General features: G+C 39.7%; 3 protein-coding genes across 9 annotated transcripts in view; 2 read left to right on the forward strand and 1 right to left on the reverse strand.

The window, feature by feature from the left end:
- Positions 1 to 19,712, reverse strand: part of XPNPEP3 (X-prolyl aminopeptidase 3) — a 78,092-nt gene extending 58,380 nt beyond the window's left edge. The window contains exons 1-2 of one of the 6 annotated variants that reach the window (XM_058682122.1): positions 19,513 to 19,712; positions 3,195 to 3,311 (exon numbers count right to left, since the gene is read on the reverse strand). In XM_058682122.1, the coding sequence (XP_058538105.1) occupies positions 3,195 to 3,311; positions 19,513 to 19,576 (181 nt within the window). In that variant the 5' untranslated portion in view covers positions 19,577 to 19,712. Of the gene's footprint in view, positions 1 to 2,159; positions 2,296 to 3,194; positions 3,312 to 9,899; positions 9,989 to 19,512 lie in introns of those variants that run through there. The other 5 variants (XM_058682121.1, XM_058682123.1, XM_058682124.1 and 2 more) reach the window with 5 other exon arrangements.
- Positions 12,573 to 13,769, forward strand: DNAJB7 (DnaJ heat shock protein family (Hsp40) member B7). The gene has a single exon (XM_058682138.1). It carries the CDS (start codon positions 12,801 to 12,803, stop codon positions 13,722 to 13,724), a length of 924 nt encoding a protein of 307 aa, XP_058538121.1. The 5' UTR covers positions 12,573 to 12,800; the 3' UTR covers positions 13,725 to 13,769.
- Positions 19,713 to 20,035: 323 nt separating the features above from the next.
- The window catches only part of ST13 (ST13 Hsp70 interacting protein), a 32,170-nt gene continuing 30,443 nt past the window's right edge, over positions 20,036 to 21,762 (forward strand). Inside the window, exon 1 of one of the 2 annotated variants that reach the window (XM_058682135.1) lies at positions 20,036 to 20,325. In XM_058682135.1, coding sequence (XP_058538118.1) covers positions 20,216 to 20,325 — 110 coding nt within the window. In that variant the 5' untranslated portion in view covers positions 20,036 to 20,215. The remainder of the gene's footprint in view (positions 20,326 to 21,762) is intronic. The other variant, XM_058682134.1, reaches the window with a different exon arrangement.

The raw sequence follows: 21,762 nt of genomic DNA on the forward strand, positions 1-21,762 counted from the left end.
TGTGTATACATACACACATGCACACACACACACACACACACCTATATGAGAAATAAGTCTAGAAAGATATATATACCAAAATCTCAATAGCGGTTTTCTATGAGTGGAGGGATTTTGAGTAATTAAAAAAAATTACTTTTATCTGTATTCTCTAGTTTTTCTATATAGACCTTGTGTAATAATTAGAGAAGGGACTGAGGTGTTTTCCAAAAGTTTTAAGTACTTATAAGTACTAGGAAAATAGCTATGCCAAACATGAAATTTTTAGAAGCAAACCAAGTAACGGAGGATATAATTTCACGCTCCAAACTAACAGACTGGCTCTGTGAAAGAAATTTTTAAAAAAGTATTATATCCCTTTTAATTTTTCTTAATAATTTACTTTTTCTCCATTCCATAACCATTTTACCACTTCCATATCTACATGGAAAAAGACAAATGATTAATACTTTGGATACGTATATAGTTTTTGCCTCCAGAAATTGTATATCTGGTTTCTTTAATCCTGATGATTCTGTTTTATTTTTTGTTTTTTTTTTCTGTTAACATATTTTTTAAATTTATTTTTTACTATATGAAATTTACTGTCAAATTGGTTTCCATACAACACCCAGTGCTCATCCCAAAAGGTGCCCTCCTCAATACCCATCACCCACCCTGCCCTCCCTCCCACCCCCCATCAACCCTCAGTTTGTTCTCAGTTTTTTTTGTTTTTTTTTGTTTTTTTTTTAAATTTTTTTTTCAACGTTTTTTATTTATTTTTGGGACAGAGAGAGACAGAGCATGAACGGGGGAGGGGCAGAGAGAGAGGGAGACACAGAATCGGAAACAGGCTCCAGGCTCTGAGCCATCAGCCCAGAGCCCGACGCGGGGCTCGAACTCACGGACCGCGAGATCGTGACCTGGCTGAAGTCGGACGCTTAACCGACTGCGCCACCCAGGCGCCCCTGTTCTCAGTTTTTAACAGTCTCTTATGCTTTGGCTCTCTCCCACTCTAACCTCTTTTTTTTTTTTTTTCCTTCCCCTCCCCTATGGGTTTCTGTTACGTTTCTCAGGATCCACATAAGAGTGAAACCATATGGTATCTGTCTTTCTCTGTATGGCTTATTTCACTTAGCATCACACTCTCCAGTTCCATCCACGTTGCTACAAAAGGCCATATTTCATTTTTTCTCATTGCCACATAGTATTCCATTGTGTATATAAACCACAATTTCTTTATCCATTCATCAGTTGATGGACATTTAGGCTCTTTCCATAATTTGGCTATTGTTGAGAGTGCTGCTATAAACATTGGGGTACAAGTGCCCCTATGCATCAGTACTCCTGTATCCCTTGGATAAATTCCTAGCAGTGCTATTGCCGGGTCATAGGGTAGGTCTATTTTTAATTTTTTGAGGAACCTCCACACTGCTTTCCAGAGCGGCTGCACCAATTTGCATTCCCACCAACAGTGCAAGAGGGTTCCCATTTCTCCACATCCTCTCCAGCATCTATCTGATGATTCTGTTTTAAAATTCTATTCCTTCTGGGGCACCTGGGTGGCTCAGTCTGTTGAGCGTCCGACTTCGGCTTAGGTCATGATCTAATGGCTTGTGGGTTTGAGCCCCGCATCGGGCTCTGTGCTGACAGCTCAGAGCCTGGAGTCTGCTTCGAATTCTTTGTCTCCCTCTCTCTCTGCCCCTAACCCACTCACATTCTGTCTCTGTCTCTCTCAAAAATAAATAAACATTAAAAAAAAAAGTTAAAATTCTATTCCTTCTTCGCCCAATATCTAAAATCCTACGTCCAGAAGAATAAAAATTAAGACAGGCATCCCTTTTCCCTCCATAGCTGAAAAGAACATATGTATATGTATGAATGTGTATATGTATTTTTATTCATAATCATTTTTTATATAGTTATCATGCACATAACATACAATAGCCAACTGTTTAAGACATAGAGGCCATCATCTTGACAATATAATTACTAGTTTCAAGGCCTAGAAAATGCAGCTCACCATGTAAAAATATCTCACCACGAGAAATCAGTAATTTTCAAAGCTGGTAAAACTTAATGCCAACTCTATTTCCTTTTAAAAAAATTGAAGCTACAGGTAGGTTGACAGATTAGAGAAATACTTAAGTTAATACTAACTGGATTGCTATTAAGCTTACCTTACAGCTTTGAAAAACTCTGATTTCTTGTGTGTTTCAGTGGTGAGCTGCATTTCCTGAGTCTCAGCCGATTTCCCAGCAGGAATTCCAGTCTGATGAAGAATCAGCAAAAGGAAGCCCTCACTGAGAGACACACTGGTATCATTCACTGAGTGGAGACAGTGAAAGAGTAACATATTTCTAAAGGCAATTTAGATTCTTAGTACATATGCTCACAAAGTAAATACAGATTTACCTTCCAATGACAGAAGCAATGATTAATTTCCCTTGAAAACCTGACTGCTTTTTCTACAAAGCATTTGGTTTTACCCTACTTACCTCTTTGTGATGATTTTCATTCACCACAGTTCATCCCTTAACTGCCTTTTTATCACTGTTATCACCTCCCAAAGCTGTGAAAATCAAATCTGGAAATCTACTGTAACCTATACAGCAATATTTTTGTTAAACAAAAGGAAATGAACATTTAGTACTTTGAAGAAAAACACGTTTTCTTTCTTTCATTTCTCTAAGTAGGCTCCAAGCCCAATGTGGGGCTTGAACTCACGACTCCAAGATCAAGAGTTGCACGCGCCACCAACTGAGCCCACTGGGCAGTCAAGAAAAACATGTTTTCTCAAATGTCTTTAACACAGCAGTTCACAAGGAATCAATCATTTGAATACAGTTCTAGCAACTGTCTTAGAAAGTAATATAACTTTTAAAACATTATGGTTTACATACTTTTCATGGATAATTCTGAATTGTAAGACTTATATTTATTGCTCTAGATAGCGATGTCAACACCGTACCAACAACCACACATACCTTTTTAAGTTTAAAATTAAGTTAATAAAAATAAAAATAAAATAAAAAATTTAGTTTCTCAGTTGCACTAGCACCATTGTAAGTATATAATAGCCACTTGTGGCTAGTGGTTACTGTATTGGGCAGCATAGACCTAGAACATTTACACTGCTGCAAAAAAAAATCTATTGACAGCACAGTTCTAAATAAAGCATCTAAAGAGAGAGATTTATGGTTAAAAGGGCTTACCTGGCCTAAGGAGGTGTGGGTGTGTGAAGGGGCTGGGCTGGCCTAAGTATCGGTTTGGAATTCTCCTCTGTGGGATGGGCTGGAGGGAGTACCTTCGCTGAGAACATGACATGAATCCTGAAGGAAAAACAAAGAGAGTAGAATGGAACAATAATCAAGAAAGTCCTCACAGTGTATATACATTTATCGATCTCTAGCAGTTGGATGCTCTAGAAAAATGCAAATTAGTGTCTCCTTCAATATTTATATGGCCCTCCCTCTGTGCCAGTTAGGGCCTGTCTTGGGCGCTGGGAAAACAGAAATGAGATCATTTTTACCCTTAGTGATTTCAGTCTACTATAGTATAATAGAGGTACGTATATACCGAATAGGACTATGGTATGAATCAGGAACTATGGGAACAGAAGGAAGGCAACAAACAAAAGCAAGGAAGGGGTTAAGAAGTACTTCACAGAAATACTGTGTCCTAAAATTCAGAAAAAGAAGCTGTATCCTAAAATTCAGAAAAAGAGAGCTAACATTTTTACTGAGAATATATGAAGTACAAAAAAACATGATATCTCATTGAATCTTGGAATGTTAGAGGTAGATAAAATAAGGTATAAAAATGCTTCATCATAGTATACAACAGACACTATTAGCATTCATTCAGTAAGATTAAGCATGTGACTGGAACACATGCTAGAAGAAGACAAAAGAATGAGGACTACATGCTCTGGTCTTTAGAGAATATACAGTCTAGTGGAGGTGAGACAAAACATTCAAACACTACATGGTGAACACCACGGTGGATTCATTCACAAGGTTTTTTGAGAGCACAAAGACTGAAACAATACTGTGGGATGGGTGCAATATGATCTAGATACAGATACAGTGCTCTGAGGAACACAGAGACGCGCACAAAGGGGTGTTGGTGTGGGACTCTAGAGGTAGGGGATGCCTGCTCTGAATGAGAATTAGTCGAGGGCATCTGGCTGGTTCAGTGGGTAGAGCATGCAACTTGATTTCGGGGTTTTAAGTAAGAGCCCCAAGTTGGGTGTAGAGATTACTTAAAAATAAAATCTTAAAAAAAAAAAAAAAAGGAATCAGCCAAGTGAAAGAGAAAGAGGGGTGTGGAAGGTATCATAAATGAGATTACAAAAGGGAAGTCATAGAAGGCACTGGGTATGTGTGTATGTACATGCATGTGTGTATGTGTGTGTGTGTGTGTAGGGGGAAGAGAGTTTCAGGTCAGTGTTGATGGAGGAAGAAAGGATTAGAAAGGTAAGGATCAGACCATTGAAAGCTTTGTATACCAAATTAAGGAATTAGGATTTTAACTGCCATCATCATTGCTTTTTTACAAAAAAGGAATCAGACTCAGAGAAGTAATTTGTGCAATGTTACAGTTAGTAATGAGGAAGCTAGGATTCAAGCCTAAATTTGTTAAACTTTGAAATCTCTGTTCTTATCCCTCCATCCTGCTGCTCAGTAGGTGTTCTCTGCCGATCCCAAAAACAGAATCAGTACCGTAAAATCTCCTTGTGAACCTACAATCGCTACAATGGTAGAATGTGATGTCTGGATCAAGTTAAAGGTTTTTGTAGGGACTATGTAGTGTGAATGAATGAGGTGTATATATTTGATGAGTTAAGAATCTTAAATGTTAACTCTGAATTAAATTTTCAGAGGATTACTGAAAAAAATTATAGCTTTTTGGATGATTAAAAATACAGAAAATGGCAAAAGCTTCTAGGCAGTATGAAAATACAGTTTAAAATAGTGAAAAAATAAGAAAAAGGACAAAACAAGTATTTCCTGGAATCTGTTTAGAAAATGTACAGAATACATATTAGGGAATATGTCCAGCCTATATAAATTGAAAGCTTAATAAAGATGAGGCAAGCAATTTACAAAAATACGGAGGACAGAGGAACTTGCTAGAGGACAATCTAGGGATGTAATCAACAAAATCCAGATGTGGGAAATACTACAGGACAAAGGACTCCGTTTCTTGCACATAAATTTTATGGCAGGTAGGGATGGTAAGAGATGGAAGGAGGAATCCGTAGATTAAGAAAACCTTAAAAAAATTTATCAACCAATTGTATTATGTGAGCCTTATATGGATCCTGATTCAAGCAACAAATTGTCTATCAAGTATCCACTCATACTATTTACTATAATTACGAAAAAATTGGAAATTTGGACAATTGCATATTTAAATTTTTTTTTTCAACGTTTTTTTTTTTATTTTTATTTTTGGGACAGAGAGAGACAGAGCATGAACGGGGGAGGGGCAGAGAGAGAGGGAGACACAGAATCGGAAACAGGCTCCAGGCTCCGAGCCATCAGCCCAGAGCCCGACGCGGGGCTCGAACTCACAGACCGCGAGATCGTGACCTGGCTGAAGTGAAGTCGGACGCTTAACCGACTGCACCACCCAGGCGCCCCTGGACAATTGCATATTTAATAGGATTACAGAAGTAATGTTTACTTCTTTAAGGTGTGATAATAGTGTTGTGCTTATGTTAAAACCACATACTTCTGGAGATATAAACTGAAATATTTATTGATGAAGTGATATGACCTGGAATTTATCTCAAAATAGCATGGGGGTGGGGTGGATTGGGGAGAGGATGAACGGGGATTTGGATGAAAGAAGCCACGAGGTGATAATTGTCGAAGCTGGGTGATGGGTACATGGGAGTCCATTATATATACTCTATCTACTTGTATAGGTTTGAGACTTTTCATAATAAAATAAAAGGAACAAGAAAAGATGAGTTAAGCATAGAGAAAAATGAAGGAAGTACACAATCATCTGAAAGGCAATCCAAGACAGAGTTAAAGGCAGCGTGGTACAGTAGGAAAAAAATGCCAGTTCTATGATCTATGTGATCTCAGCATGTTACATAAATTCCTATGCACCACTTCTTTACCTGTGAAATAATGCAGTAATATTAGGTAGTGGCTTTCAAACTTGTGAAACCAAGACTCCCAGTAAGAAACATATTTTACATGGTAACCTAGTATACACATATAAATATGATATACATAAAAATTTCACTAAATACTATACTATGACTGATACTTTTCTGTCTTATTTCATTAAAAAATTTCTCAGTGCACTAACATGATTTTATTACTGCAATGTCTTGAATGGTGGCTCCCAAAAGATATGTCCACATCCTTTTTTGTTGTTGTTGTTTATTCATTTTGAGAGTGAGAGTGTGAGCCGGGGAGGGGCAGAGAGAGAGGGAGAGAGAGAATCCCAAGCAGGCTCCATGCTGATAGCATCTGACAGTATGAAGCCCGATCTGGGGTTCAAACTCATGAACTGTGAGATCACAACTTGAGCGGAAATCAAGGGTTGGTTGCTTAACTGACTGAGCCATGCAGGCGCCCTGATATGTCCACATCTTAATCCCTAGAACCTGTGACTACTAATTTATTTAAAGAAGGGGTCTTGCAGATGTAATTAAGGATCTTGAAATGAGGACATCATCCGGGATCATCTGGGTAGGTCCTAAATTCAATGGCAAGTCCTCTTATAAGAGGAATGCAGAGAGAGAGAGATTTGAGATAGGCAAGAGAAAAGAAGAAGTAATGGAGGCATGTGGAAGCTGAGATTGGAGTGATGTGGCCACAAGCCAAAGAACACCTACAGCCACCAGAAGCTGGAAAGGTAAAGAACAGATTCTTTCCTAGAGCTCTTGGAAGGAATACAGCCCCGCTGCCACTTGATTTCAGACCTCTGGCCTCCAAATCTGTGAGAGAATTCTATTATTTTAAGCCACCATGTTTGTGGTAATTTGTTATGGCAGCCTCAGGAAACCAATACGATGACCCACTAAGATTACAACTTGTCACTGGAAAACACTGCACTAAAAGACTGTATCTCTGTATTGAGGGCGGCTCCAGTTCAGGAGGAGGAGGGATGTGAGGATGCTCAATAATGTTAAGAGCATAAGGGGATCCTGAGACCAACTTCCGCCTCATCCAATCATCAGGTTCCCTACAGTGTTACTTGCAGAAATGACCTTTCCCTATGCATAGCGGCCTTTGGCCCACTTTACCTTTTAGTTATTTGACGCTTGACAGTTGTGTTTCTTGAAAGTAGAAAGTAGATGGGGCGCCTGGGTGGCTCAGTCGGTTGAGCGTCCGACTTCAGCTCAGGTCACGATCTCACGGTTCATGAGTTCGAGCCCCTCGTCAGGCTCTGGGCTGATGGCTCAGAGCCTGGAGCCTGCTTCCGATTCTGTGTCTCCCTCTCTCTCTGCCCCTCCCCCATTCATGCTCTGTCTCTCCCTGTCTCAAAAATAAAATAAACATTAAAAAAAAAAAATTAAAAAAAAAAGTAGAAAGTAGAGAAGTGTTTCTCTTCTTTAACAGGGAAGAGAAGATAATGAGCTGTCCATGTGCACGAACATGTTGATACAGTGACTGGGATGGAGTGTTATGAAGAAGAGGAATACAATTAGGAGTTTAGCAGAACTACCTGAGCTTTTTTCACCTGTAAACAAACTCTTGTCCTAATCAAAGCTCCATTATAGGAGCTTATTAATCAAAGTTCATTATAGGGTTCCACTCCATTTTTCCTGATTACAACAAATAGAGGCACAGTGTATTTAATACTTTCAAATCCAGCGTCATTGCTAATAATAATGATCTTAATGACAGCTAACATTACTATTGTTTATTATATTCCAGAAAGTATTCTAAGGACTCTGCATGTATTCACTTATTTAATCCTTACAGTTGTGTAATGTAAATACTATTCCAAACTTTTAACTTATTTTTGAGCTGGTAACATGTTCATATGGATCAAAGTTCAAAAGATGTAGTAAATTGATAGGGAAAAGCCTTCCTCTCACACCTGTCCCCAAGTTAACCTGTCTCCCTTCCTTGAAACAGCCAGTAATATCACTTTTTTGTTGAAATTACACTTATTTTTGTTGAAACCACATCTATATTCTCTTTAAACAAATAATAGCATGTATGCTTGAGGCAGATGTTATTACAGCACTGCCTATTTAAAGATGAGGAAAAAAAGATACACAGAAAAGTTAAGAAACTGGCCCAAGATGAAGAATTACTGAGACAGAACTAGGATTTGAACAATCTATTTATAGAGCCATAACCATTAGACACCATTTTGGCAGTAAAATAATTGGATGTAAAATGTTAACCAATTGTCTTTTTAATTTTTTTAATGTTTGTTTTTGAGAGACAGACAGAGACAGAGCATGAGTGGGGGAAGGGCAGAGAGAGAGGGAGACACAGAATCCAAAGCTGGTTCCAGGCTCTGAGCTGTCAGCACAGAACCCGACACAGGGCTCAGATCCACAGACCAGGAGATCGTGACCTGAGACGAAGTTGGACGCTTAACCGACCATACCACCCAGGTGCCCCTCAATTCTCTTTTTTTATGTTCAAATGAAATAATACTAGAATATCAATCCATCTATTTTGGACCACTTCCTGGCATAGGAAGCTTAAGTCTAACAAATGCAAATAAACAATACCTTTACCTACGTTTAAGTAAACAGGATTTTTTTTGCTCAATATCACATAGCAAAACTGGTATGTTGAGTCCTATTTCTAAAATCCAATCTGATCCAAAGTAGGGCCACTTCCTTAGTATAGACCCTCCTCAATTTGCCTGGACACTATGTCTCTTAACTGGTCTGCCTTTCTTGGATCTTGTCTTTCTTCTGTAACTCATCTTCTATAGCTATACTATTTCCAAAGTGATCCCTCTAGTCCTTTGCCTTGATGTCCTCAAAAGTACTGTCAACTAATTCCTGTTTAAATTCAGGATCTGTCCTTAACTTTCCAGCTTCCTACACTAACAGTATATGCCTAGAATTTTCTATCTTTCAGAATACACTTCAACCCCTAGCTTAGCACCCTTCATGATCTGGCCCCTGTCTATTCCTCTGGCCTAATAATCCTCAAAAGAACATTAGTACAGCCACACATGAGGAGCCCCAGCTAATTAGTCTGTACTGTAACAGTACTTGCCTTCAAAAATACAGTTCTCTTAACAATGGCTTTTGCCTGCTTCCATGAGCTCAAAAATTAGCTCACGCATCACTTACCCTAAGAAGTCTAATTCCCTATCCTTATTGATTCTGATGTAAATGCCCCTCCTCAATGTTCCCATGTTTACTTCTGTTACTATTGTTAATACCTACTATACTGCACTTAATTGCTAATTAGTTTGCCAGTCTATTATAAACTTTTGGAAGGGCAGGAATCATTTGTTCTTTGACTTTATTTCCCCAGTGATTAGACTGGCATATATTTTGAAGACCACAAGTCAAGAAGTCTGCCTTTTGATTAGATGCAGGGATGAAGAAAAAAGAAATTAAGACGATTCCTGGGTTTTTTGGCCTGAATAACAGGATAGATGTTTGTACCATTAAACGAAATGGCAAAGACTGAGATAATTATTGGATATTCCCAATGAGAGTTCAAATAGGCAATCGAAGGTTCAGGGGAAACTAACAGGCTAGATACATGAATTAAGATGTTATAAGCACACAGCTGGTATCTAAAGCCCTGGGACTGGATATGACCTACACAGAACTGTGTAGGTCAAGTTTAGTTACTATTATAGCGGGAGAAGGAAAAGCACAGGAGAAAAGGAAGCAAACTAGAGGAAAATGGTTTTTAGGAAGTTAAACAAGTATTTAATAATTTAATAGAGGAAGTGCTCACCTGTGTGAGGACAACCACTGGATTTGGCAGCACAGAATTCAATGGAGAACCTGACAAGTACAGTTTTATTTATTCATCTTACTTAAAAAATTTTTTTTCTAATATTTTAGAGAGAGAGAGAGAGAGAGAGGGCGCGCGCGCAAGCATGGGTGGGGGAGGGGCAGAGAGAGAGGAAGACACAGAATCCAAAACAGGCTTCAGGCTCCGAGCTGTCAACACAGAGCCTGATACAGGGCTCAAACTTGTGAACCGTGAGATCATGACCTGAGCTGCAGTCCGATGCTTAACTGACTGAACCACCCAGGTGCCCCTTATTTATTTTTTAAACGTTTATTTTCAGAGAGAGAGAGAGAGAGAGTGAGAGAGAGAGAGAGAGAGAGAGAGAGAGAGAGAGAGAGAGAGCATGAGCAGGGGAGGAGCAGAGAGAGGATCACAAGCAAGCTCTGCACTGTCAGCACAAAGCCCAGCCTGAAGTGGAGCTGGATCTCACAAACTGCAAGGGCTGAAATCAAGAGTCAGTTGCTCAACTGACTGAGCCACCAAGGTGACCTGAACAATGTTAGTAAAGTATGAAAGATAGAAGCCAAAATGGGTAAAGGTGGCCAAAAGGTATAAACTTCCAATTATAAGATAATAAGTTCTGGGGATGTAATCTACAGCATAGTGGCTATACTTAACAATTCTGCATTGTGTATTTGAAAATTGCTAAAAACATAGAGCTTCAAAGTTCTTATCACAAGAAAAATAGGGTACCTGGCTGGTTCAATCAGTAGAGCATGAGTCTCTTGATCTTGGGGTTGTGAGTTCAAGCCCCACGTTGGACAGAATTTACTTAAAAAAGGTCTTATCACAAGAGAAAAATTGTAACTATGTGAAGTCATGGGTGATAACTAAACTTATTTTGGTAATCATTTCACTATATATACATATATCAAATCATTATATTGTACACCTTAAACATGTTATATGTAAATTATAACTTAATGAGATGGGGGGAAGTAGACGCCAGATTGTAGTGTGCCAACAAAGAACAGGATGGAAGAAAGCAGAAACATCAAGCAGAGAGGATACTTTTGACAAGTTTTACTGTAAAGGAATGAGAGAAAGTGGCATAGCAGCTGGAAGGGTCAATAGATAAGGGAGGGGGAATAATTAGAAGCAAATCCTTGTTTTATACCTTCACACTCTATTGCAGTTAGTTTTTGAATGTTTTTTTTTCAATTGTATAAACTCCTTGAGAGCAGAATTTTCTATTTTCTAACTCCTCTCTGTGTCACAGGTTCTTAATACATATTTGTAGAATGTCTAGAACCTAAATTCCTAAACCCTTGTCCAAAAAAATGCAGTAGAGTAGAAAGAGTAAAATTTGGAATCAGATTCAAGTTCAAATATCATATTTTTCACTAATAAGCTAGATAGCCTTAGACAAATGTATTTGAAGAACCTCAGGTTTCTTATGGGCACAAAATATTTACTTTCTGGAATGCTGTTACAATTACATGAGAGACTGTGTTAAGTCATTTGTGTAAACTGTGTAAACACTTTAGGTGTTTGACCTAAAAATGGTACTCAGATGATTTTATTATTCTTCTTGTTATTATTTTCAATAGCAAGCAAATACAATCATGTGTATACCACACATACATGTAGACATATATACTATAGGGAACTGAAAAACCAATCTAGAGTAGCTCTCTGCCCCCATCACACTACCATTTTTTTTTTTTTGAGGGGGAGCACGTATCACATTATCTCAAATCATTTATTATTTATACTTCATTAATAAAAACACCATGAAAATTGCTATTTTTTTAAAAATTTTTTTTTTCAACGTTTTTTATTTATTTTTGGGACAGAGAGAGACAGAGTATGAACGGGGGAGGGGCAGAGAGAGAGGGAGACACAGAACCGGAAACAGGCTCCAGGCTCCGAGCCATCAGCCCAGAGCCTGACACGGGGCTCGAACTCACGGACCGCGAGATCGTGACCTGGCTGAAGTCGGACGCTTAACCAACTGCGCCACCCAGGCGCCCCCAAAAAATTGCTATTTTTTAATGTCATTATCATCAGTGGTTAAAACTGTGCCTTGCACAAAGTAGAAATTCAATAATATATACTGAATACATAAGTGTACAACTTTCAAAATCTTTACGTGTTTTAAAGTTGTAAACTTTTAAGTGGGTAAAGATATTGTCATCTCAAATGATTCAATGCTGGCATGCAGAAAGCTTGTATATTATGCTCCTTCCTCGGGAATCACCCCAAGTCTGGGCTAGGTGTCTCTCATATGATTGCTTAGCATCCAGTGCTTCCCCCATCATAGCCCTTATTATACCGTAATCAAGTTGTTTGTTTCCAGTACAATTGTCTCTTGACTGAAATAAGTAAATTATGTCAACTATTTGAATACTTTTTCATGTAGTTCTCAATTTCTTCATTTTTGAAAGCCAAATCACAGAAGTGGGAAGTTATTAAGGCTCAGCAGCCTGAAGGTCCTATCATGCAAGGGGCATGCTGTGGCTATCAACAACAGGTTCCACTAGTTTATGAGGCACTGTTGGAGACTTCCAGGGAAATATAGGGGAAATAGTCCTGAGGGTTCAGGATGCTCTGGTAGGACTCTGGACTAGCTTTATTTGGAAGGTCTAGTCCCTACCCCAACCCCGGAATGACACCATAATGCAAACCTCTCTGACATAAGCTGGTAACTCTGCTTGCCACATAATCAGTATCCTAATGTCTCCTAGCAGTGTCCATGGTAGTAACATTGTCTTCAATGTAAAAAGTGCCTATTTGCAGTCACTGCCTCCACCACCACCACCAGGAGTGCTCCAGCTGAGAGGAAGCTACAGTTCTCACTACTCAGACCCAGAACACCCCTTTCCAATGACCTGTTAAAACATGGTGGATTACTATGAAGTTCAAGGAGTGCAGAGATATGCTTCACCTGAGGACATTAAAAAGTCTTATCGTAAAGTGGCACTTAAATGGCACCCTGATAAAAATCCAGAAAATAAAGAAGAAGCTGAGAGAAAATTCAAAGAAGTAGCTGAGGCATATGAAGTATTATCAAATAATGAAAAACGGGACATTTATGATAAATATGGCCAGGAAGGATTAAATGGTGGAAGCAGAAGTCATTTTGATGATTCTTTTGAGTATGGCTTCACATTTCGTAAGCCAGATGATGTCTTTAGAGAAATTTTTGGTGAAAGGGATCCATTTTCACTTCATTTCTTTGAAGACTCACTTGAGGACCTTTTAAATAGTCCAAGAAGCTCCTGTGGAAGCAGTGGTACAAGATCCTTCTTTGCTACCTCCAGTGAATATCCAGTTTTTGAGAGATTTTCTTCATATGCCACAGGATATATACCATATGGTTCACCGGGCCATGAGGGGCTTAATTCATTCTCCTCGTTGGCATCTGATAATAGTAGGGTGGGCAATTATAGATCTGTTAAAACTTTGGGTAAGACTGTTAATGGCAAAAATACAAATACACAGAGAATTATCGAGAATGACCAAGAAAGAGAAGTTGAAGATGATGGCGAACTGAAGTCCTTCCTTATAAATGGTGTGGCAGATGAAGAGGGCTTTGCAGAAGAATGCAGCTGGAGAAGACAGTTATTCAACAATTATTCACCAAAGTACTTCAGACCCAAACATGTAACTCAACATACTTTTGTGGACAATGATGAGCAAGATATACCTTGGGTCACCAGAAACTGGGATCCCTCTATTTTCTCAGCAGGATTCAAAGAAGGTGGTAAGAGGAAAAAAAAGAAGCATAAAGAGGTGCAGAAGTCAACCAAAAGGAATCGTTAAATTGACTCTTCAGACACACTATGTTCATATGACAATTGAACATGACTGTTTTTGTTAATCACAGAGTTTTGTAGATAACATTTGTTTAGAACTATACTAATATTATGTTTTTAACATGTTTAACAGGATTGTGGACCTGTGGTCAGTGTTGTTTGGAGTAGGTATGTCAGAAAAAGACGAGTTTGTGGTGATAGTGATGTTAAGAATTTGGAAAACAGGAAATACTATTTTGCTATTTCTGAGCTGAACATTTACAAATCATAGAGTTTTTCTTTAGCAGAATTCATGATCTATTTCATTCCTTTTATCTATTTAAAACCACTATACAAACTTCTGAAATATGTACCACATTAGGAGCTAAAAATTTATTACGATGTACAGATTCAGACTATATAATTATTCATGAAATGACTTTTTTCCAATAGAGGTAGAGCATTTCATACATAAGTACATTATAAATAAAAATTAAAGTATAAAGTATTAAGTTAAAAATAGCCAGAGTTATATTTGCATTCCCATGTTTACAGTAGCACCTATTCACAACAGCCAAGAGGTGGAAGCAACCCAAATATCAATGAATGAATATATATGCATATAGTGGGATATTATTCAGCTTTTTTTTATTTAAAAAAATTTTTTTTACATTTATTTATTTCTGAGACAGAGAGAGATAGAGCGTGAGTGGGGGAGGGGCAGAGAGAGAGGGAGACACAGAATCCGAAGCAGGCTCCAGGCTCTGAGCTGTTACCACAGAGCCCAATGCGGGGCTTGAACCCATGAACCGCGAGATCATGACCTGAGCTGAAGTTGTACGCTTAACCGACTGAGCTACCCAGGCAGCCCTATTCAGCTTTAAAAAGGAAACCCTGTTAAATGCTACAAAATAGGTAAACTTTGAAACATTACGGTAAGTGAAATAAGCCAGCCATAAAGACAAAATACCTTATGATTCTACTTACATAAGGTAAGAAGTTCATAAAAACAAAGTAGAATCGTAGTTACTGAGGCAAGGGAGGGAGAGGTGTTGTTTGGTGGTCTGTTTCACAATATATATTTTAAAACAATTAACATGGTAAATTTTATGTTATGTGTATTTTACCACAATTAAAAAAGAAAGCTAGACTTATCCTGGATTTCTCAGAGCAATGTGGCTATATCATGTATGGCAGGCCACCAGTGAATCACTCCAGATAGGAAACTTTCTATTTTCTTTTTTAGTATATACCACGTACAAAGGATCTACAAATACATTACTCTAAAACATCTCTACCCACTATAGTTTAAGGTTACAATGGAAAAAAAATGAGTTACATCAGATATTGAGCAAGTGGTCTTAGCTAAATGTTTTCAGACATTTTAGATGAGCTGAGTTTAATTTCAACACAATCACTTCTTAGTTTCCTCTATTTTATTTTCAAAATATATTACTTTTCAGCCTACGAGTTTTATTCATTCATTCATTCAATGGTATTTTTTAAATTTTTTTTTCAACGTTTTTTATTTATTTTTGGGACAGAGAGAGACAGAGCATGAACGGGGGAGGGGCAGAGAGAGAGGGAGACACAGAATCAGAAACAGGCTCCAGGCTCCGAGCCATCAGCCCAGAGCCTGACGCGGGGCTCGAACTCACGGACCGCGAGATCGTGACCTGGCTGAAGTCGGACGCTCAACCGACTGCGCCACCCAGGCGCCCCTCAGTGGTATTTTTTGAGTACCTACTGTTTGTCAGGTACTTGGGATACAGTAATGAGCAAACACGAAAAACCTTAGCTGTCATGGAGTTTAAAGCTGGAGAAAGACAATAAACAAATACTAAATAAAATATAATGACAGTCATAGGTGTTAAGGAAAACAAAATAAAGTAAGAATAGGGGACATAAGTTTTGGAGTAGGAGGGTTGAAATTTTAGTTAAGGTACTGAGGGAAAAGTGATGGCTAACATCTTTGTAAAGATGTAAAGAAAGTGAAGGAGTTAGCCATCTGGATATGAAGTGAAAGAGAATTATAGGAGAAGGAACAGCAAGTGAAATGTCTCTAATGCAGAATGTGCAAGGTGTGTTTGAGGCTCAAAGAGATCATTGTGAACGATTAAGAGAACAAGCAGATGAAATTAAGTAACAGGAGGTCAGATTATGCAGGTACTGCTAGATCATATTATGGACTTTGTTATCATACGTGGGACGAGAAGCCACTTAAAGGCTCTGAGCAGAAGAATGACAATCTGACATATTTCAACAGGTCCACTCTGGCTGCTGTCATCGAGAAAAGACTCAAAGTAAGCAGACGTACAAACAGGGAAATCAGGCTATTGCTGGAATTCAGGCAGAGTCTGTAATAGTTTGGTCCAGGGTGATGGACGTAGGCGGGGGAAAGAGTGATCAAATTCTGGAGATAGTCTAAAAGTAGGGCCAAACGGAATTTACTGATAGGCTGAATATTGGGCATGACAGGAGTCAAGGTTTTTGGCTTTAGCAACTGAAAAAAGGGATTTGCTATTATCTCAGATAGGACCACAGGTGTTGAGTTTTGGACATGCTGCATTTGAGATGCCTGAATTTATTAACTGAAAATAATTTCTTAACTTGCATCCTGCATATTCCTTGTCATTGAATTCTTAAGTTTTTTTTCTTTTTTAGCAAAAAGATTATCATATTATTTTAATCTTTTATCACTTAGAAATGTAATGACTGCAAATTTTAATGTGACTAAAAGATGGGAACAAATAATCAAGCAAAACTAAAACCCAATCACCTTTGGCAAAATACAGTTCAGTGGCATTTAGCAATGCAACAAATCTGGAAACCAAAAAAGATTATAACATCTACTCTTTAAATGACTGCTATAGTAAAATGAGGGCTTTTGTTTAACTTTGTGTTGGTTGGTAGATAGGAAATTCTATAGAAAGGTCTGGGGACAATTTGCATTTAAAACTTATTTTCAGAAAATAAAATCATAAAAGCTTAAAGTATTTTAAATGTTACTTTTATAAAATGTGATATTTAGTTAAGTATCTGTCATGTATGTGGGACAACTCAGGGTTGGAAAAAACGCAATTTTCCAGCAACAAAACCAAAACCAGCATCTCTAAAAATATAAGAATGACTGACATGCCCTCCAGTCCATTTTCCACTCTTAAAAATTCAGACTTAGTCTTACTCAATAGCTTAAAGTTACTCAATGGTTTCCCACTGCCCAGAAGAGTGGAAATAACAAGACCCTTCATGAGCCAACAACCTCCTTTTCCTCCCAACTTGGTGTGTTTGTTTGTTTGAGAGAGAGAACACAAGCAGGGGAGGGGCATAGAGAGGAGGTACAGAATTTGAAGCAGGCTTCAGGCTCTGATCTGTCAGCACAGTCTGAAGTGGGGCTTGAACCCATGAACCATGAGATCATGACCTGAGCCAAAGTTGGATGCTTAACCGGCTGAGCCACCCAGTCATCCCCCAACTTAGTTTTTTAATCACCTCACCCTATACATCTTTTCCCAAATGTGTTCTAAGGGATAAAAAATTCAAGACTCACCACAGAAAAAGGGCCCCATGGTCAAATTCAGCTTGCAAATTACTGCCAAATACACTTCTTTCTTAGAGACTCAGAATTAGTCTATTGGTGCATGATGAAATGCAGCTTTCCCCAAACTTATTTAACCACAGAACCATTTTGGTTTAACACCTGCTAACATGCCTAGGAACATATTTCAAAAAAGCTCCCCCAGGCTTACTGATGATTGCAAAGCTTTGTTCCATGCCTTTGCATATGCTCCCCCTGTCAGGATGGCTACGTCACTCTAGTCTGCTTGGTAAAAGCCTTTTTCCAAGTCTCAAATATCTCCTAATATTTAAGGGCATGCCCTACATTACCTCTTGGCCCCTCCCTGCTGTCAGGAAACATCTATCACTTTTTCCTTCTCCACAGCACCGTTACTAAATTTAGTATGTTATACTACAATTACTTGCTTTTTTGTCTCCCATGATGGTAGAAACTATGCTCTATGTTCATGTGTGGTGCTCAGTGTTTGTTGAAAGAATTAACTGCAAACAGGCTTTTAAAAATTATTCTCTACTTATTCAAAGTTTCCTATTGTACCCAATACTCTACTCAAAGGCTCTATACCCAGAGTCTTTCTAAACAGCAACCAAGAGCACCACAGACATTCAAAGGTCTATTTACGAGCACCTCAAGTCAGCAGAATTTTTAAACTCTGAAACTTAGTAAAATCCCAAAATGACATTTTTAAAAAAAATCCATTACTGCCTTTCTTGAGCCCCTAAGTCACTTGAGTCAAGACTATTACAATCCATTGTTATACTGTCATTTATCTATTGCTTATCCATCATTCTGACTAGATAGTGAGCAACTCCACGGAAATGCAGATTCATCCACAAAGACTACTACAAAGTTATTGGATGAAGAGAACATTCTTTCTGGCTCAATAAAAAGTTCCAAAAGGCCTCTACTAAGCCAGAGTTAAGACCTAATGGTGGTACAACAGAAAAAGGACTAGATGGTAATCACACAATTAAAATTTCTGACTTGCAACTTGTGATCCTGTGTTACTTTCAGTTCCCCATCCATAAATTGAGAATACCTACCCTAACTTATAACTTGTGAAGATCCAAGGAGGTCTTATCCAGTCAAAATGCCAATACATATTATGATATGAATGGTAAGAAGCGGTTAAATTTACTTCCTGCATTGAGGCAAACTGAAGCATAATGAATACATTTTTCAACGATCTTAGCATGTATGCTCCAGTATCTAGTCCTAAACTTTCATTAATAAGGTTTTACACAAAGCCTCAACAAATCCAAAAAAAAAAAGTCACAAGGCTCTGTGATTAAGATGAACTCCAAATGTATTCATCTACTCCCATGGAGGACAGCTTTCTGTAGCTTAACTATTAGAACCAAAGAGCAAGTTCTGTGCACGGGACAATGGTTATTTTTTTTATTTTTTACAGGAAGAAATCTTGATATAATTACCATCCCATTTTCAATAAATTAAAGTACATCAATGTAACAAATATGTTCCAAGACATAGATTTGATTTCAAATACCACATGCTCTGGTTCACACACCGTTCACCTATTGGCCAAAAACCCTGAAATACGATCCAATGGCAGATCCGCCCGCAGGGTAGATAATTCAGCTTTCACTGATCGAGGTTTATGTTCATCAGATTAATTGTTCACGATAGGGTACACCCTGAAAGAATGGTCCCCATTATTCCTGGACTCCTTCATCTTGCCTTTACCAACAGGGCTTTCAGACATTGAAAAGCCCAGGGAGTATCTCCAAGCATTACCTCTTCCGAGAGGAACTGCTCAAATGATTTGTATTACTAAACATGTTTCTTGTATATTCTGTAGACAGCTCTCAAGCCACTCTTTGAAAACACGAAAACAGGATTCTCGATAACCTAACAAAAGCAAGAGCTACTTGATGTGAGACACTTTGTCACCTAAACAAGTGATAACTGAGACAACGTCTGGGAGTCCGAGTAACTTTGAAGACAGCCCCTCTGGGGGATGGCACACACTTTCTCTCGGCAGTCATTCCAGCTTCACCGAATACCTCAACGGTAGGGAGAACAGGGCCCACCCTTTTCCAGAAGCAGCAGGTAAAAAAGAAATCCGAGGAGCGCACAAAGGGTTTGGGAGTGGAAGCCCCAGCACGAGAATGGTCCGCCGAACCAGGGATTCCCTGAGACCAACTTGGATTCCTCTAGGGCGCCTCAGGTTTCTCAGAGAGCAAGCCCCGGAAGGGACACCGTGGGAGGTGAGTCTAACCTGAGAGGCAGCGGGCGGTTGCTACGGCGGGAACCAGCTTAGCTGCTGACAGCAACCAAGACATGACGGCCTCGCACACGCGGCAGGAAGGATAAAAAGAAAACAGCCAGAGAAGCAACGGGCCGCCGAGCTGTGTCGCCAGGAAACCAAGCCAAACACCCCTCCCCTTCCGGCCGGCGCCGCTCGCGGGGCTTTCCTTCCCCAGCGGCGCTGAATGATGACGTCACGCCTTAGCGCTAGGATTGCCTTCCTGACAGCCCATTTGGCGTCAGGTCGTCGTGCTCCATTAAATGCCCGTACGCATAGGATGTCTGATTCTAAATGACTGCCAGCAGGGGCTGATATTTCTCGTCTTCTTAAAAGCACCATGTGGGGGGATTGATGCACCCAGAGAACTGGGTCAGCATTTAGAATATAAGAATGCGGGCGTACAGGCAGGCAACAGCCTGAACAGCCACACTTCTAGAAGGTTCTAGGCAGTGCGCAGGAGCAGAGGTGGAGAGAGTAGGAATGAACAGGCGAAGGACCCGGGGTCACGAGACCGTTGGGTAGGAGGAGCCAGCGGCCGGGGAGGTTCTAGTCTGTTCTGTCTCGCGGCAGCCGCCCCCTTCCCCACGGTGACGCTGGGCTAGTACCTGCGCCTGGAATCGGGCCGCAACCTTAGCTGCGTCCGCCGCCCGCCGCCCGCCGTCGCCTCTGGACCATGGACCCCCGCAAAGTGAGCGAGCTTCGGGCCTTTGTGAAAATGTGTAAGCAGGATCCGAGCGTTCTGCACACCGAGGAAATGCGCTTCCTGCGGGAGTGGGTGGAGAGGTGAGACCCGGGCCGAGGACCGTTGGGGGTGGGAAGAGGGACGGCCGGAGGGGGAGCTGGGCCGCAGCTGGCGCGGGGAGGACGAGCGGGGAGCTCTGCCGCGAGGCCTGCTGAGTTGCCTCCTCTTTGTGGCTCTCCCTGGCCAGGAAAGGAAGGCGACTTCAGGGACTAATGGAGGACTGGGAAGCGTAGATAGTACAGAGGCGGGGACGGGGGGGTGGGGTGGGCACAGCTGGGTCCCCTCACCCTGAGGTCGTCCGGGGTGTGTCTTGATCCAAATATAAATGCAGACGATCGCAGGGACTTGGGACACTGTAGACGTGGTGGTGGTGGTGGTGGGGAACGGGAGCTGCAAGATTTCTCTTTGGCGTAGAGTTTTGTTGAAATCTCGGGCGTCCTGTTTAAAAGGTCTCAGTGACACATAGCTATTTTACGCACTACGTCTTTAAATAGTGTTGTAATAATGATAACTTGTTATATAATGAGTTGTAATAAAAATGGTAACACTGTTTGGCTACCTTTAAATTTACAGCGATTCTAACTGCGTAGAATTATTTTGGGAATCACTTACTGTATCTCCGTAGTAGCAGTGCCATCACACTTAACACTTGAAAAATGATTTTTCAAGGACCAGCATGTAACCATGATCTGTTCTTGTTATTCTTAAATCTGGAGTACTTCGCTACGTGCGCGGAATTGAGTAGGCGTTGTGCCAGATGCTTGGAAACAGTATAATAAATACGGAAATTTGTCGTAATATTTACCATATAATAGAGATTAATATTTTGCATATTGGAGGGGAACTTAAGGGAGAAAGGGAAATCTTCCCCGAAATGATTTTTAAAAATCACTATTAGTGGTGAGGAATTTAAAAGATGAAACACAGGCACAAATCGCACCTCATGGTGATAATAGCGACAGTGCAAGGCAACGTGACTCAGAGGTACTACTCTGAACATTGATCTTTTCATAGGGGAGGAGGAACACGCGATTACCAAATACTTGAAAGAATGTTTTTTTCAACAAACTCTTCTAAGGAAGAAGCTTAAGTTAAAGTTTGTCAGCGGTGTATATAGTGGTATAATTTTTTTTTTCTCTGAGAAGCTTCTCAGTCTTTTACTTCTCCAGTTTTTGAACTACTGTAAGATTTTGCTCATGCTATTAGTGTAAGATTCCGAGAACACTTACTGTAGTAACGTAACTATTATTGACAATAGCTAACAAGAATACCGTTTTGTAACAGAAAAACCTACAAGATGCTAATTTCAGGACTAGGAATTTAGGCCTGGATTATTTTGGTCCTTTCTTCTTGCTGAATAAGTTGACAATTTCAGTGTCTCACTTGACACGTGAGTATGCTTTTATTCTCTTACATTTAGTCATTAAAGGAAAGAGCCTACAATTAAGTTGTTTCTAAAGTTCCAGGTAAAGCAGGCA

This window comes from Neofelis nebulosa, chromosome 8 (genome assembly GCF_028018385.1).
Source record: "Neofelis nebulosa isolate mNeoNeb1 chromosome 8, mNeoNeb1.pri, whole genome shotgun sequence".
NCBI classification, from domain to species: domain Eukaryota; kingdom Metazoa; phylum Chordata; class Mammalia; order Carnivora; family Felidae; genus Neofelis; species Neofelis nebulosa.

What these genes read in the sequence shown, in the direction of transcription:
- DNAJB7 (XM_058682138.1), top strand. Translation starts at nt 12,801, where the DNA reads ATGGTGGATTACTATGAAGTTCAAGGAGTGCAGAGATATGCTTCACCT.